The 13,545-nt window shown below is 56.2% G+C and overlaps 1 protein-coding gene across 8 annotated transcripts in view; it reads left to right on the top strand.

Moving 5' to 3' along the window:
• ADAMTS14 (ADAM metallopeptidase with thrombospondin type 1 motif 14) overlaps window positions 1-13,106 on the top strand; it is an 85,615-nt gene extending 72,509 nt beyond the window's left edge. For 7 of the 8 annotated variants that reach the window (XM_028512726.2, XM_036026847.1, XM_036026843.1 and 4 more), the window contains exons 16-22: window positions 1,721-1,884; window positions 3,403-3,571; window positions 4,051-4,183; window positions 5,804-6,011; window positions 9,524-9,653; window positions 9,791-9,901; window positions 11,899-13,106. In XM_028512726.2, coding sequence (XP_028368527.2) covers window positions 1,721-1,884; window positions 3,403-3,571; window positions 4,051-4,183; window positions 5,804-6,011; window positions 9,524-9,653; window positions 9,791-9,901; window positions 11,899-12,410 — 1,427 coding nt within the window. In that variant the 3' untranslated portion in view covers window positions 12,411-13,106. The remainder of the gene's footprint in view (window positions 1-1,720; window positions 1,885-3,402; window positions 3,572-4,050; window positions 4,184-5,803; window positions 6,012-9,523; window positions 9,654-9,790; window positions 9,902-11,898) is intronic. The other variant, XM_036026842.1, reaches the window with a different exon arrangement.
• Window positions 13,107-13,545: the final 439 nt, after the last annotated feature.

Raw genomic sequence — 13,545 nt, 5'->3', positions numbered from 1 at the left:
CTGTGGTCCCCGTTTTGTGGTTGGGAAGAGGTGAAGATGGTTGCCTAAGGTGCTGAGAGGGTCGGGGCAGGGCCAGGACTCGGAGCTAGGCCTGGATGGTAGAGGCCATGCTGAGAGCAGCCCACCGCCCCTCTGAACGAGCATCATGCACAGGGTGGGGACGGCAGCTGCTGTGAGGTGGGGGTGCAGACGAGGGTGTGTGCAGATCTGAGGCTGGGCCCAGCCTGAGAAGCTGCCCCGCTCTAGCCTAGACAGTCTGGTGACTCTGAAGGCTGAGAGGTACCGGAGATGAGGGGCCATTTCTCTTCCTCCTGCTCAGCAGGGAGGCTGGTCCTCCAGAGCAGGGGTCCCCAAGCCCCCGGCTGTGGACAGTATTGGTTTTTGGCCTGTTAGGACCTGGGCCACACAGCAGGAGGTGAGTGGTGGGCTGGCCAGTGAAGCTTTGCTTACATTACCTCCTGACCACCGCCTCCTGTCTCCTCCCACCGCCACCCCCCTCCCCTGGCCATGGAAAAACTGTCTTCCACGAAACCAGTCCCCAGTGCCAAAAGGTTGGGGACCGCTGCTCCAGAGAACTGGGCCACCAGCCCACTGCCCCTCTCGGAGCCTCTGACTCCCCATCTGGATTAATAATAGCACCAACCTCAGGATGTGTGTGTGGATTTCACTGAGGCAGCTAGCAGAGTGATCAGCATGTGGTTCGTGCTCAAGCGTGTTAGCTTTTCTATTACGGTTATGCTGGAAGGCTTTAATCTGCATGCAGAGGGGCCACGCCAGGGCTCTGGAGCCTTTGCCTGACCCTCCTGGCTGAGGGGCTCAGGTCCCAAGTGTCAGTCCTTCTTGCCCCTGCAACTCAGGGCTTTGCCTGGGCGTCTGCACCTACACACCTCCTGCCTGGCCTTTTAGTAACAGGTTGTAAGTTACATACTGACTAGGACTGCAAGGGGTAGAAATTCACAGGTATTTTAAAAACTCTCGCTCCATGCCAGGCTATGTGCTGGGCCAAGGACACAGAGAAAGAGGAGATGAGCTGACAGGCTACAGGAGACAAGAGACGTCTGTAATCCCAATAGCGCTAGAAGTCAGGCACTTTCCTGATTGTAGCAACAGTGCCTGCCATTTATTACCTGCCTGCTGCATGCCATGCTCTCTGCCTAGGTCTTTGCATATATGGACTTTTTTAATTGTCCCAAGAGCCCCAGGGAAGGTGGGTGGGCTGGGGGACTATGTTTTTCATCCTGGGGCAGCAGCCCTGTGGTCTAGGTACAGTTGTCATTCCCAGGCACAAGAGGTGAACTGAGGCAGCACAGGGAGGCTCAGGTACTTCCCCATGGTCAGCCTGACTTTGGAACCTGTACTCAACTCGTGTGCTCTGCTGTAGATGTTCTAGGGAGGGTAAATCCCCAAGGACTGGGCAATCAAAGAAGGCTTCCTGGAAGAGGGGGGAATTGTGCTGGCCTTAAATGTGGGTGGAGATTAGTCAGGCAAGAAGTAGGGAAGACAGTGAGGGTGGAAGGAATGGTGTCCCACCAGGGTAGCGACACTGTGGGGAGCACTGTGGGTGCCTATTTGATTGGGGAGGGGCTTAGGTAGGAAGGAGTGACAGGTAGACAGGGAGCCCCGAGGAGCCCACTGGCAAGGCCTGAAGCCCCTGAAGGGGTCTGGCTTGTGCTTCCGTGGAGGAGACCAGAAGTCTGTGTGTCCCTCTCGCCCTGGCCAGCGGTGAAGAACCACGTCACAGGCAGCTTCGTGTTCAACCCCAAGGGCAAGGAGACCACTAGCAGGACCTTCACTGCAATGGGCCTGGAGTGGGAGTACATGGTGGAGGATGCTAAGGCAAGCCTCAAGACCAGTGGGCCCCTGCCCGAAGCCATCGCTGTTCTGGTGAGCCTCCACCCTGCACGGGGGCCCCTGCTCGCCCCCTCGCTGCCCCAGCCTGGTCCTCCCCGCTCACTGTCTCCCCTGCTGGGCCAGTACAAGCCCGGTGGAAATCCCACCCCGTTCCACTGTCTTCAGGAGCCTGAGTAAGGGCAAGGTGCCCTCCGTCCCAGGCCAGCTCCTCCTTTGTGCTGGAGGGCTGGCAAGAGGGCAAGCGAGGAGAGAAAAAGAAACAGTGTCTCACTGCCAGACCAGAGACGCCACACACAGGGAGTTTGTTCTCCTTAACGGGGGGTCAGAAATGGGGCCTAAAAGAGCGGGACGGACCTGGGTTGGCTCCTGGTGCTGTCCTGGCATCGTCCAGCATCAGCATGCATTACGGCATCGCCAACAAGTAAGTTGGCAACTGACCCCGGGGGTGCCGTCTGGCTCTGCTGGCTTCCTGAGAAGGGAACAGGGCCCCCGTCCTGGCTGGGGCCTCTCCGTCCAGCCCTTCTTCCTAGGCCGCAGGCCAGTGCTTACGGAATGGGGACTGTGAGCCCAGGAGACCACGGTGGGCTCTGTCCCCAGTGCCCTTGGCCCCGGCCGGTTGCAGCGCTTAGACAGGCTCTGTTCCTGGCGCTCCCCTCCCTGGTCGAGGAGGGCCTGGAGGCGGGGTCCACGGCCTTCTGAGGTCGGCGTGGTAATTCAGCCCAGCACAAATTTTCTGTTCATGCCCTATTTCTCGATCACCCATACCTATCTGTGGCCTATTGATTTTCAACAAAGGTACCAAGGCCATTGAATGGGGACAGAATAATCTCAACTGGAAATCCATAAGTAAAGAATGAAGTTGGATTTCCACCTGACATCATACACCAAAATTAGCTCAAAGTAGATTAAAGACCTAAATACGAGAGCTCGAACCATAGAAATCTTGGAGGACACAGGATAAGTCCGATGGGATTGGAGTCTTAGGTACGACACCGAAAGCGTGCGCGAGAAGAGGAAAAAATAGATGAACTGGTTTTCATGGGAATTGAAAACTTTTATACACCGAAGGACAGTGTCAGGAACGTGAAAAGACAACCTGTAGAGTTTGTAGTCATACTGCTAGGGAGAGCCCACACCCAGTCTGCACGCGCTGACCGTCTGCCGGAGTCGGGCAGTGCGGGCGCGCTGGTGGGCGGGACAGACCCGCAGACACAGACGGCTTCTGCCCTTGTTGGAGCTGAAGTCTGTGGGAGGGAGAAAGAGAGGGAGAGAAACATTCATGTGCAAGAGAAACATCGATCGGTTGCCTCTTGCACACCTCTAGCTGGGGATCTGGCCCAAAACCCAGGCCTGTGCCCTGACCTGGAATTGAAATGGTGACCTTTCAGTTTATGGGACGACACCCAACCCACTGACCCCACCAGCCAGGGCCTCCTGCTGGCTTTCACCACTTCGGTTTCTGACCTCACGCTCTTCCCTGTGACCCTCCCCCAACGCTAGCCTTGCTTCCCCGCTCTCGGGTCCTGTGCCATCTCCTCCATCTCCGCTTAGGTGCTCCCCCCGGCTGAGGGTGGCCCCCGCAGCAGCCTGGCCTACAAGTACGTCATCCATGAGGACCTGCTGCCCCTAATCGGGAGCAACAACGTTCTCCTGGAGGAGACAGACACCTACGAGTGGGCGCTCAAGAGCTGGGCCCCCTGCTCCAAGGCCTGCGGAGGAGGTACTGGCCCGCTTGGGCCCGGCTGCCCCAGCCATCCTGCTGCCCTGTGGGGGCAGCCAGGGCCTCTCAGAAGGAGCAGGGCAGGAGTGGCCAGGGGGCAGACATTGTGTTTACCTGACATGTCCCCAGCTCATGCCTCAGTTTGTCCTTGAAGACCTTCAGGGTGTGGAAGCCTGTCTGGGTAGGGTCTCTGGGACAGGGCTGGGGTGCTCGGGCAGTATCAAGGGCAGGGCCTCTGTGCAGAGAGACCACCACCCTCAGCCATGTCCTCACCCACCCCACCTGCACCACACCAGGGACACGAAAGATAGGCTGATCGAGGAAGGCTGTCTCAGAAAGCGGCGGGCAGGAGATGTGCACAGGCACAGAGGGGTGGGACTGGCCCTCCAGGCTCTCCAGAGCTCACCATCCCCAAGGCCCCAGGCGGGGCAGTGAGGGCCTGGCAGGACCAGCCCCATGGCAGCCTGTGCTCCCCACAGGTATCCAGTTCACCAAATATGGCTGCCGGCGCCGCCGAGACCACCACATGGTACAGCGGCACCTGTGTGACCACAAGAAGAGGCCCAAGCCCATCCGCCGGCGCTGCAACCAGCACCAGTGTCCCCAGCCTGAGTGAGTGCCGGGGAGGGATGAGGGGGCTGGTCCCACGCCCGGGCTGTTGCAGACCTGCTCTCAGCCCTGGCCTTGGAGGAGGGGCTGTGCAGCCAGCTCCCCTAGCCCTGTGGCCCCGAGACTGGGCACCTGCAGCAGGCTCCCTGCCCAGAGGCAACCTCGCCAGGCTCTGCCCATGGCCAGTGCTGCCCTCTGGTGCCTCTGTCCCCTCCAGGCTTCTGGACTAACTTCTACTCCCGGAAGAAGGTGCTTCCTTTGTTCTGTCGCTCCCAGCATTCTTTCACAGATTGGGAAACTGAGGCCCAATTTGGGGCACAGCTTTCCCTCAGTGATGTGGGAGGTCCATGGAGGCGAAGCAGATTGCAGTACTTTCCCGGCCCCAGGCCCTGGGCCAGGACGCATCCCCCCTCCCCTGCTCGTCTCAGCCCTGTCCTCCGGGCCCTGGACTCCGCCTGGCCTGCTGGCCCCAGCCAGGGTCGAGCCCCTGGTTGGGGTTCCCTGGCCTGAGCATTCAGGCTCTTTTGGGCACAGGGTCATGTTCTGGGGGTTATTTGGAGGGAGCCTTGGGGAGAGGAAAGAACTGTGACTTGTGGAGGATTCAAGGTCAGGCCTCTGAGCCTGTCGCAGAGCCAGCTCAGCACTGGTAACTGGCCAGCAGGAAACCACAGAAAGCCAAATCCAACCTCTTGCCTTTCCAGCAGTCCTCCCAGGGTGGGGGTCAGGTGCCTACTGGCAGCTCCTGCTCCCTCGGACTAGGAGAGCTCCAGGGCCAGGCTGGAGCTGGGACCAGCGCTAGAGCCTGCCCTGGCCTCCCTGTGCCGGCCAGGCTGTGGTCCCCGGCCCCTCAGCCCTCCACGCTCTCCTTTCGTGTCTTGCTGTGCAGTGGTATTCCGGCAGCTTTCCCCACAAATGCCTACAATCATAGAGTGCGCGAGGCTAATGGGTCGCCCGCCCTGGCTTGTCTGTAAAATTGCCTGATGAAGTGTGGGGGCTTTTTGTTTTTAAAGGAAGGGTTTGGCTGAAAGAGCCCTGGTTTACCACCAGGTTAGCTGATCAGCACTGAAGTGCTGCAGGCGCTGATGGTGATACTAATAGTGCCTACATTTATTACATGCCTACTGTACGCTATGCACCCTGCCAGGTGCTTTACGTATCCCAAGACCTTTAACCCCCCCAAGGGCCCCATGGGAGGGGTTCTGCTGCACAAGTGGCGGCTCTCATCTGCTTTGTGCACTGCTGCACCTCAGCACCGAGGACAGAGCCTGCACAGGGCAGGCTCTCAAATATTCATGAGGCGTTGAGAGGCTCCTGATGTAAAGATGGGGTAACTGAGGCTTAGAGGGGTTAGTAGCTTGCCCAAGGATGTGCAGGGTGCCGGGATTTAAATATGCATTATACCCATTTTTTAGATGAAGAGACAGAGGAGAGATTAAGTGACACTCTTGAGGCCACACAGGCTGGCAGATGCAGAGCTAGATGGACAGCTGTCCTTTCCCCCAAGCGTTCTGCAGCCCAAACCCACTCTCTGGCCCCTGTCTGCAGTTCAGGGGGGACACGACCCTGGGAGGAATGTTCCCATGGTCCCACCTCCCCTCCACCTTCTACCCCATCTGTCTCCAGGTGGGTGATGGAGGAGTGGGGCCCCTGCAGCCGGAGCTGTGGGAAGCTGGGGATGCAGACCCGGGGAGTGCAGTGCCTGCTGCCCCTCTCCAACGGCACCCACAAGGCCGTGCCAGCCAAAGCCTGCCCTGGCGATCGGCCCGAGGCTCGGCGGCCCTGCCTCCGAGTGCCTTGCCCAGCCCAGTGGCGGACAGGAGCCTGGTCCCAGGTGAGTTGTCCTCAGAAGGTGGCAGAGGCTGGGCCAATGGGGCCCCTTCTCTGGGGAGTCAGGGAGGAGGTCAGTCTGGACGGGGGAGCTGCTGAGAGATCTGGTGCTGCACGCAGGCAGCGTTTCTGGCTGAATTTTCTCTCCCCTTATTGTTACCCAACAACCAGTTGGGGTCCCGCTGCCCGCCACCACTCTCTGGGCAAAACTCCAGAGGCAAAGGTTTGCTGATAAAGGAAAGGGGTCTTTATTCAAAAGCTTCACAATTATGGAATAACAGCTTTCCACAAGAATTAGTCACTTAGGCCTATCAATTAAGGCTAAAAACTCTTTAATTCTTTAGTTACAGCTTTAATCACTTAAGCCTATTAATTAAGGCTAAACTCTAAACTCCTGGGTTCTCCTAGCATTTCCCCTGTTGGTTTTTAGTTACAGTATCTTATTTCTATAGGGTTAGTTTACAAACTAAAACAGCATAATACACAAATCTACACAACGCTGGGAGAATGGCAGGCCTCTGCCTCAGAGCTCGTCCCCTCCAAAACCCCCGGAGAAGAATAACCCTGCCATCCTCCGCCAGGCCAGCCCGAGCCTAGGCTGTGCCCGGAGTTCCTCCCCATTAGAAGCACTGTCTTCAGGGAAATGCAGGAAGGTGCAGCATGAGCAGCCAGGCATCTTCGAGGAAGAAGAGCCCCAGAGCCAGAGAGAGCCCACCCAGGAGCCCGAGAGCCCGAGAGTCAGCCTTCCTTTGTTTCAAACATTCTAGCCCATAATTCTGTGTGCTCTGGAGGCACTCAGCTTCCCGGCCAAACCTGTCCTACACTGTTTACCGTTGCCTGCTCTTGCGGCCCCTCCCTGTTTCTCCCCAGAAATCGGATCAGATCTCTCCGCAGCAACATCTGATTTGGTTTTTCTCAAAACTGTGTGGAACAGCTCCCATCTACCCTGGGCCATGGCTCTGAGCCAGGCCTCTACGTTTGTTCACTGTGTGCCTTGACCTTCGCGCAGCGCTAGGACACGTGGGCTGGTGTCCCCAGTTACAGATGAGCCAATTAAAGCATATTCTTGCGTTCAGGAAATATGTACTGTGTGCCAGCTACATGCCAGGCACACTGAACCAGGAATGTAGGGATCCAGCATTAGCCAGACAGTGTGGTTCTTGTGCCTGTAAAGCTTAGAGCCCAGTGAGGGAGACATAAGGGGCAGGTATACTGACAAAAACATTTACAGGTTGTGGTTGGAGCTGTGTGGGAAGTGAGTGGATTATTGCATCCGGGAGGGCCTCTCTGAGGAGGTGACCTTTGAGTTGAGAGTTGAGGCATGAGCCATAGGCAGCCCCTGAGACAGGAACAACCTTGCCACATTCCAGAACCTGAAGGGACAGAGGGGCTGGAGCTTAAGGAAAGGGGCAGGGGCCGCAGGAGGACACTGGAAAGGTGGTCAGGGCTTGGTGAAGAGTTAGACTGTGTTCTCAGGGCAGCAGAATGTTTTTTATGTGAGTGTGCAAGCTCTGATATCAGGTTTCAAGGCTCACTGTGGCACCTTGGTAGGAAGTTCGTTGTCGAGGAGCAGGGTAGAAAGAGGAAAACAGGAAGAAGGTTGGGGAATAGCCCAGGTGCTTGTGGGTTGGCCCTGGAAGTGGCCACAGGGTCTTTTTTGATGTCTGGGGTTCTCTCTTAAAAATTTATTTGACATGAACCTTGAAGACGTTATGCTACATGAAATAAGCCAACTACAAAAGGACAAGTGCTGTGTGATTCCACTCACCTGAGGTGCCTGGAGTGGTCACACTCGCAAGGACAGAGGGAGAACAGCGTCTCCAGGCTTGGGGGAGGGAGGACTAGGAGTCGGGTAATGGGGACAGCGTCGGCGCAGGGGGTGGGGGTCCCGGAGACGGGCGGCGGTGAGGGCGGCGCAGCGATGTGAATGTGCTTAGTGTCACAGAACCGTATGCCTCACAGTGGGCAAAATGGTAAACTCTATGTGATATTTTACCAAAGTATAAAAAGCTGATTTGGTCGAGGAGGTAAGCACACACACACAAAAGGATGCTTATCGTAATAGCAAACAAATTAGGAAACATTCTAAATGCTTATTCATCAGAGATTGGTGGGGAGCATCATGGTCTGTTCATACAATAAAATATTCTACAGCAAGAAAAACGAGTAAGCGTGAACTGTACGTATCAACATAAACCCCAGAAGAGTAAATCTAGGTGAGACAGTGCATTGAGGTCTGAAGAAAGCAAGCACTTCCAATTTACTTAAAGTTTAAAAGGTGCAACAACATATTTGAAAACGCTCCCAGTGCTGCCTCACTGAAGCCAGGGGTGGCGTTTGAACAGGTTTCCATGATGAACTTCCTCATACTTTTCTGTGTGCTTAAAATATTGCATAATTAAGAGTGCTTTGAAATAACCAAAAATCCCCACATAGTTCATGAAGATTTTATATTCTTCTGCATGATACATGGATTTACTTGCTCCAATATAAAACAGAAAGGTGGCCAGTCCCAGAAAAGACCCCGTAGGTGAATCCAACAGAAGTATGACAGGCAGTGGAGACTGTCGCCCCTTATGAGACTGACAAGCACTTGACAGTAGTCACTTGTGATTATTCACCCCAGGGAGGATGAGCCGTCTTTGTCCCATGGTTCTGTGTGGCCCGCGACCCTCGAGTCTCCCCGGGGTTGCCCCACGCCCAGTGTGAGAAGCGGACCTCTGCGAGTTCCTTCCCATCGCACTGGTAGAGGCTGTGGGTAGGGCCTAATACCCAGTGACCTGGCCGCAGTGGCGGTCTTGCTTTTCTGGGAGGGCCCGCCCGCCGCCACCCGTTCATCAGGGGAAAAAGGGTGCTGGGCTCAGGGATGCAGTCGGTACGGCAGCCCTGGCAGGTGGCCGTCGTCTTCTCCTCTGTGTAGCCACACCTTTTCCTCTTGGGGAAGAAGGCACACGGAACGTGCCTCTGCAGGCTGAGTTTGGTAAACTGAGCCACAGAGTCATTGAAGGTCAGAGCCAGAAGGGTCTGTGGTAACCTTGTCACCCAGCTCTCTGTTTAGCAGATGCCAAAGTCCAGGTCCCGACATCCTACAGCAGGATGTCATCAAGTAAACAGACCCGCCCCAGGTCCCAAGGGTGGGTGGGTCACACAGGGGAGTTGGCCAGGGTGACACACAAAATATTCAAGGGCCAGGCACAGACCAGTCAGCGTGGACGCGGGCATGGGTGCCAGACGGGGCCCCGAGCCAGGGCTGGCTGACGGGGTAGTCTGAGCTCAGGGCCGTGGCCTCCCACCACCCAGGGCAGGGGCATTTGACAAGTGGCGTGCTGTCCCGATGAGGCTATTTAGAAACAGTCCTTGCTTGTCCTTCTGGTCACATAGGGACTTAGCACCTGTCTCTGTATCCTCTCTGCCCTGGGCACTGGCTGGATTGGAGCTCACTGCCCCCTTCTTCTCTCTCCACCTGCTCTTCCCGGGCCACCATGTCCCGGCCTGGCCCTGGCCGTGTCATGGCAGTGCTCTGCCACCTGCGGAGAGGGCATCCAGCAGCGGCAGGTGGTGTGCCGGACCAACACCAACAGCCTCGGGCAGTGCGAGGGGGACAAGCCAGTCACCGTCCAGGTCTGCAGCCTGCCCGCCTGCAGAGGTGAGCCAGAGAGGGTGGGCGGAGGGGGCAGAGGACAGGCAGGCCCAACTCCAGTGGCCTCCACCCGCGACCCCGCCCAGCCTGTATCCTGGCCCCTGAGAAATACCACATACGAGAGCTGCTTCTTCTGTTCACAGGAAGTCTCCAGAACTCCACAGTGAGGGCTGATGTCCGGGAAGTCGTGACCCCAGGCGGGCAGTGGGTGCCACAGTCTGGGCCCCTACATCCTGTTAACAAGATATCATCAAGTAAGTGTATTTCTGGGCTGCCCCCCACCCCTGCAACCTTCCGGTGGTCAGTGTCACCAGTCCTGGCCATGCGGTGGAGCAGACCTAGCCTTCAATTTGTTCCTGTGACCTTAGCCTCCAGAAGCCTCAGAGGCCTCAGCTATGAGGTGGGGATAAAGTTTGTACTGGTCCATGGTCCCTTATCTGCAAGTCTAAAATGCTGAAAGCTGCAAAAGTTTACCTAAATTTGGTGCAGACTCATTTGACAGCAAAGTCTGACCTGAACTAACAATTCAGTTATTCTGCTATAAAAACATTGCCATATTTGGTTATAAAGTGATATCCCAATCTCCACTGGGGATATTATATAATAAAAATATGGTGAGCCTTTTCTAACCTCAAAAGTTTTGAATTATGAATCATATCTGATTCCAAGATTTTTGGCCAAGCAATTGTAGATCTGAGCCGCCTCCACAGGTGGCTGTTAATTTTCTGTTGAGAAAATTAAATGAGATAATGCATGCACTTCTGTCCAGCTATCAGCTAACAACCACCAAAAGAGTAGTTTCTCTGCCTCATTATCAGTTCTTCTTTCCACATGTCCATTCACCTACCTACCTACCCACCTATCCATCCACCCACCCACCTATCCATCCACCCATCCATTCATCAATAACTGACTAAGCGTCTGCTGTGTACCAGCATCAATGTTCTACGTGCCCTCCCTAGGCTCCTTTTCTCTTTGCCTTCCTTGCCTTCCCAAGGGTCAGGGTCTGAGAAGATGAGTAGCAGAAAGATCACAGACCCTAACTCCTAGCTAGAGGACCAAATTGGCTGTGTGACCTTGTGCAAATCCCTGAATGTCTCTGAGCTCAGCGGTCTGACTAGATGTCTTCAGAGGATTTTCTGGCTCTAGCTTTGCTGCCTCTCTGCCTCTGTGCTGAGGCTCAGGCTGTGCAGGCTCCTGGGTTTCTTTCCCTTTTCCTCCCAAGGGCAAAGGGTGAGGCTCTGATTCTGGTCCTACATTTCTGGCGCCACCTAGTGGCCATAAAACTTCATGTTCTATTAGCATAGAAAAATGAAAACATTTTTAGATATTTTAACCAAAGCACACAAAACCAGTATAGTGAGTACCACTCTATGCCAGGAACTTTACAAATGTTATTTATGATGTTATTATTCATTGGCAAATGTCAGCATTATCCCCATTTTACAGATGAGGAATCTGAGGGTTGGAGAGATTGACTTGCCCAAGGCCTCAGAGCTTTGGAGTGGTGGAGCCTTGGTTAGGACCTAGGTCTGCTTGATTCCAAACTTATTGCCGGAGGGCTTAGTGTTCCAAATGTGCTGCCTGTGGCAGGATGTTTGATCAGCTTGTCACAAGTGTGACTTACCTGGGCATTTGCCTGGTCCCGGCTAGAGAGGATCAGGCTCCTTTGGGTTGCTTGGGAGGAGGGTAGGGTTCCCACGCTCTGCTGCAGGTGAGGATCACCCAGGGGCAGGCCACACCCAGACTGCCCAGGCTGCCCAGTAGAGGAGCTAGGCAGCGGCTGTTTGTAAAGCTCCCCTGGTGATTGATTCCAGCTGGCAGCCCAGTCTGACAACTAATGATGTAGAGCCGTGGCCCAGAGTTCCCATGCACGGGCATCACCTTGACGGTCTTGTCAAAACCCAGAGCTGGGCCCCAGCCCGAGTTTCTGATTCAGGAGGTCTGAGAATTAGCATTTCCAACAAGCCTCTCGGGGACACTGATGCTGCTGGTGTGGGGACCCCGCCTTGAGAACCACTGCTCTCCGGGGTTTTAGTCCCTCTGTCACACAGTAAGGGCTGGTGCTCAGTCCTGTCTGTCCTGTCAGGCAGCCCCATGTCTCCACTGGGAAAAGGGCTTTATAGTGAGTCCAGCCAGAGCAGGAGAAGGGCCTGCAGCTGGTGGGCTGCGTGGGAGGTGGGGGGCTGTGTCCTGGTGCCACCCGCTGATGAATGTCCTCCTGGCTTCGGTCTTTGTGCTGTGTGTGGAGCAGAGCCCTGCACGGAGGACAGGTCCGTTCTCTGTCGGATGGAAATGCAGGACCGCTACTGTTCCATCCCTGGCTACCAGCGGCTGTGCTGTAAGTCCTGTACCAGGAAAGCCTCAGGCCCCGACGCCAGCCCCAGCCCCAGCCGGGCCTCACCGCTGCCCTTCTCCACTCGGGGGAGCCCCTCCCCAGAAGCCATGGCCCCTCCAGATGCTGTGGAGCCCACTGTGGAGCCAACGAACTCAGACAACCATCTGCACGGTCGACCTACACAGCTCCCAGGACCCCTGGGCACAAGCTCCCCAGCGACCCAGTGCCACTTTACTCCCCAGAAACTGAGCCCTGGAACATTCCGGGGTACTTCCCCTAGTGCCACCCAGTGGCTGCCTCGGGGCTGGACCACGGGCCCACCTCTGCCAGCCTCTGAGGGTAAAGGGCAGCTCAGTGGAGACCTGATGCATCCGGGCACCAGCCCTCCCGGCACCAGCCCTCCCACCACCTCCCCTGTGACATGAACCCTGTCCAGCCCACCCCGCCAGTCAAGTTTACACTAGAGACCCGCAGCTCAGAGAACATGCAGCAGGCCAGTGGCAAGCACAGACTTCCTTTTAAATTATTTATCTTCTTGTTCTAGTTATGGGCTGTGATACTTTTAACCCATGAGAAGAGTGTGTGAGGAAGAAAAAATATCAGGGAAAGCCCTAACCTGAGATACCTCAGCAAGCAGCCCAGGTGACCAAGATGAACCTCTCAGGTGCTCCCATCTGTCTCCCCTGCCAGGACCGAGGGCCTGCTAATGCCCTGTCCTTACAGCCACTGATGCGTGCCTTTCCAGAACTGTGGGGCCCTGCGGAGGCCCTGTCAACTGGCCCATGTGCCCAGTGACGGGGGGTCCACAGGGCAGGCAGCCAGAGAGGAAGGGAGCTGGGGTGAGTGTGGTCGTGAGGCTCCAGCTGCAGGGCTGGGGCGGATGGGAGGCGAGTTCACCTCAGGCCCAGCGCATTGCAGCCAGAGCTCCATGCAGCTCTTCCAGCCAAGGCCACGACGACGTGGAGCCCAGCTCACTGGCGCTGGCTGGAGGGTGCTGCCGGTGGCCACCTCTGCCCAGCAGACAGCCTCACTCCAGCTCACCCAAGAAGAGGACTCTGAGCACTCTAGAACGTGTCTTCCTCATCCAGAGGTTTCCCGGCTGGTGCTAGAGGTCTGGCTAGGCCAGAAATGGCAACTTTGTCTTCACTCTGGGACGCCAGGGAGACGGCCTGGAAGGGGACTTTGTGGGCCACGGAGGGAGATGTGAGTTCTCAGGCTGTGCCCTGTCAATCATTGCCCTTTTGCCAAAGACCACTCCTGCTGGAGTTAGGGGTCTGCTCCCCGCACTGGCTCCAGCTGGGCCAGAGGGTTGTGGTGCTATTGGGGGGTGGGGTTCAGGCCCCAAGGCTGAGGTCCAGAGTCTACTCATAGCTGGGCCCTGGAGATGACAGGGGCCACCCAGGGCCAGATATGAGCCTCTGCCCCTTGCCAGGATGGGGAGTAGACAGGGACCCACAGTGCTATGGTGCTTTAGCGCCCCTATCCTCCAAGGGCAGGTAACCTCCCTAGATGCTCTGGCTCTTGGAAGCTACCTGAATACCCAAGGGATCCTTACTCCAA

This window comes from Phyllostomus discolor, chromosome 5, assembly GCF_004126475.2.
Source record: "Phyllostomus discolor isolate MPI-MPIP mPhyDis1 chromosome 5, mPhyDis1.pri.v3, whole genome shotgun sequence".
In the NCBI taxonomy this organism is placed as follows: Eukaryota; Metazoa; Chordata; class Mammalia; order Chiroptera; family Phyllostomidae; genus Phyllostomus; species Phyllostomus discolor.
The sequence above is the reverse complement of the archived record's forward strand: the minus strand, read 5'-3'. Positions and strand labels throughout refer to the sequence as shown.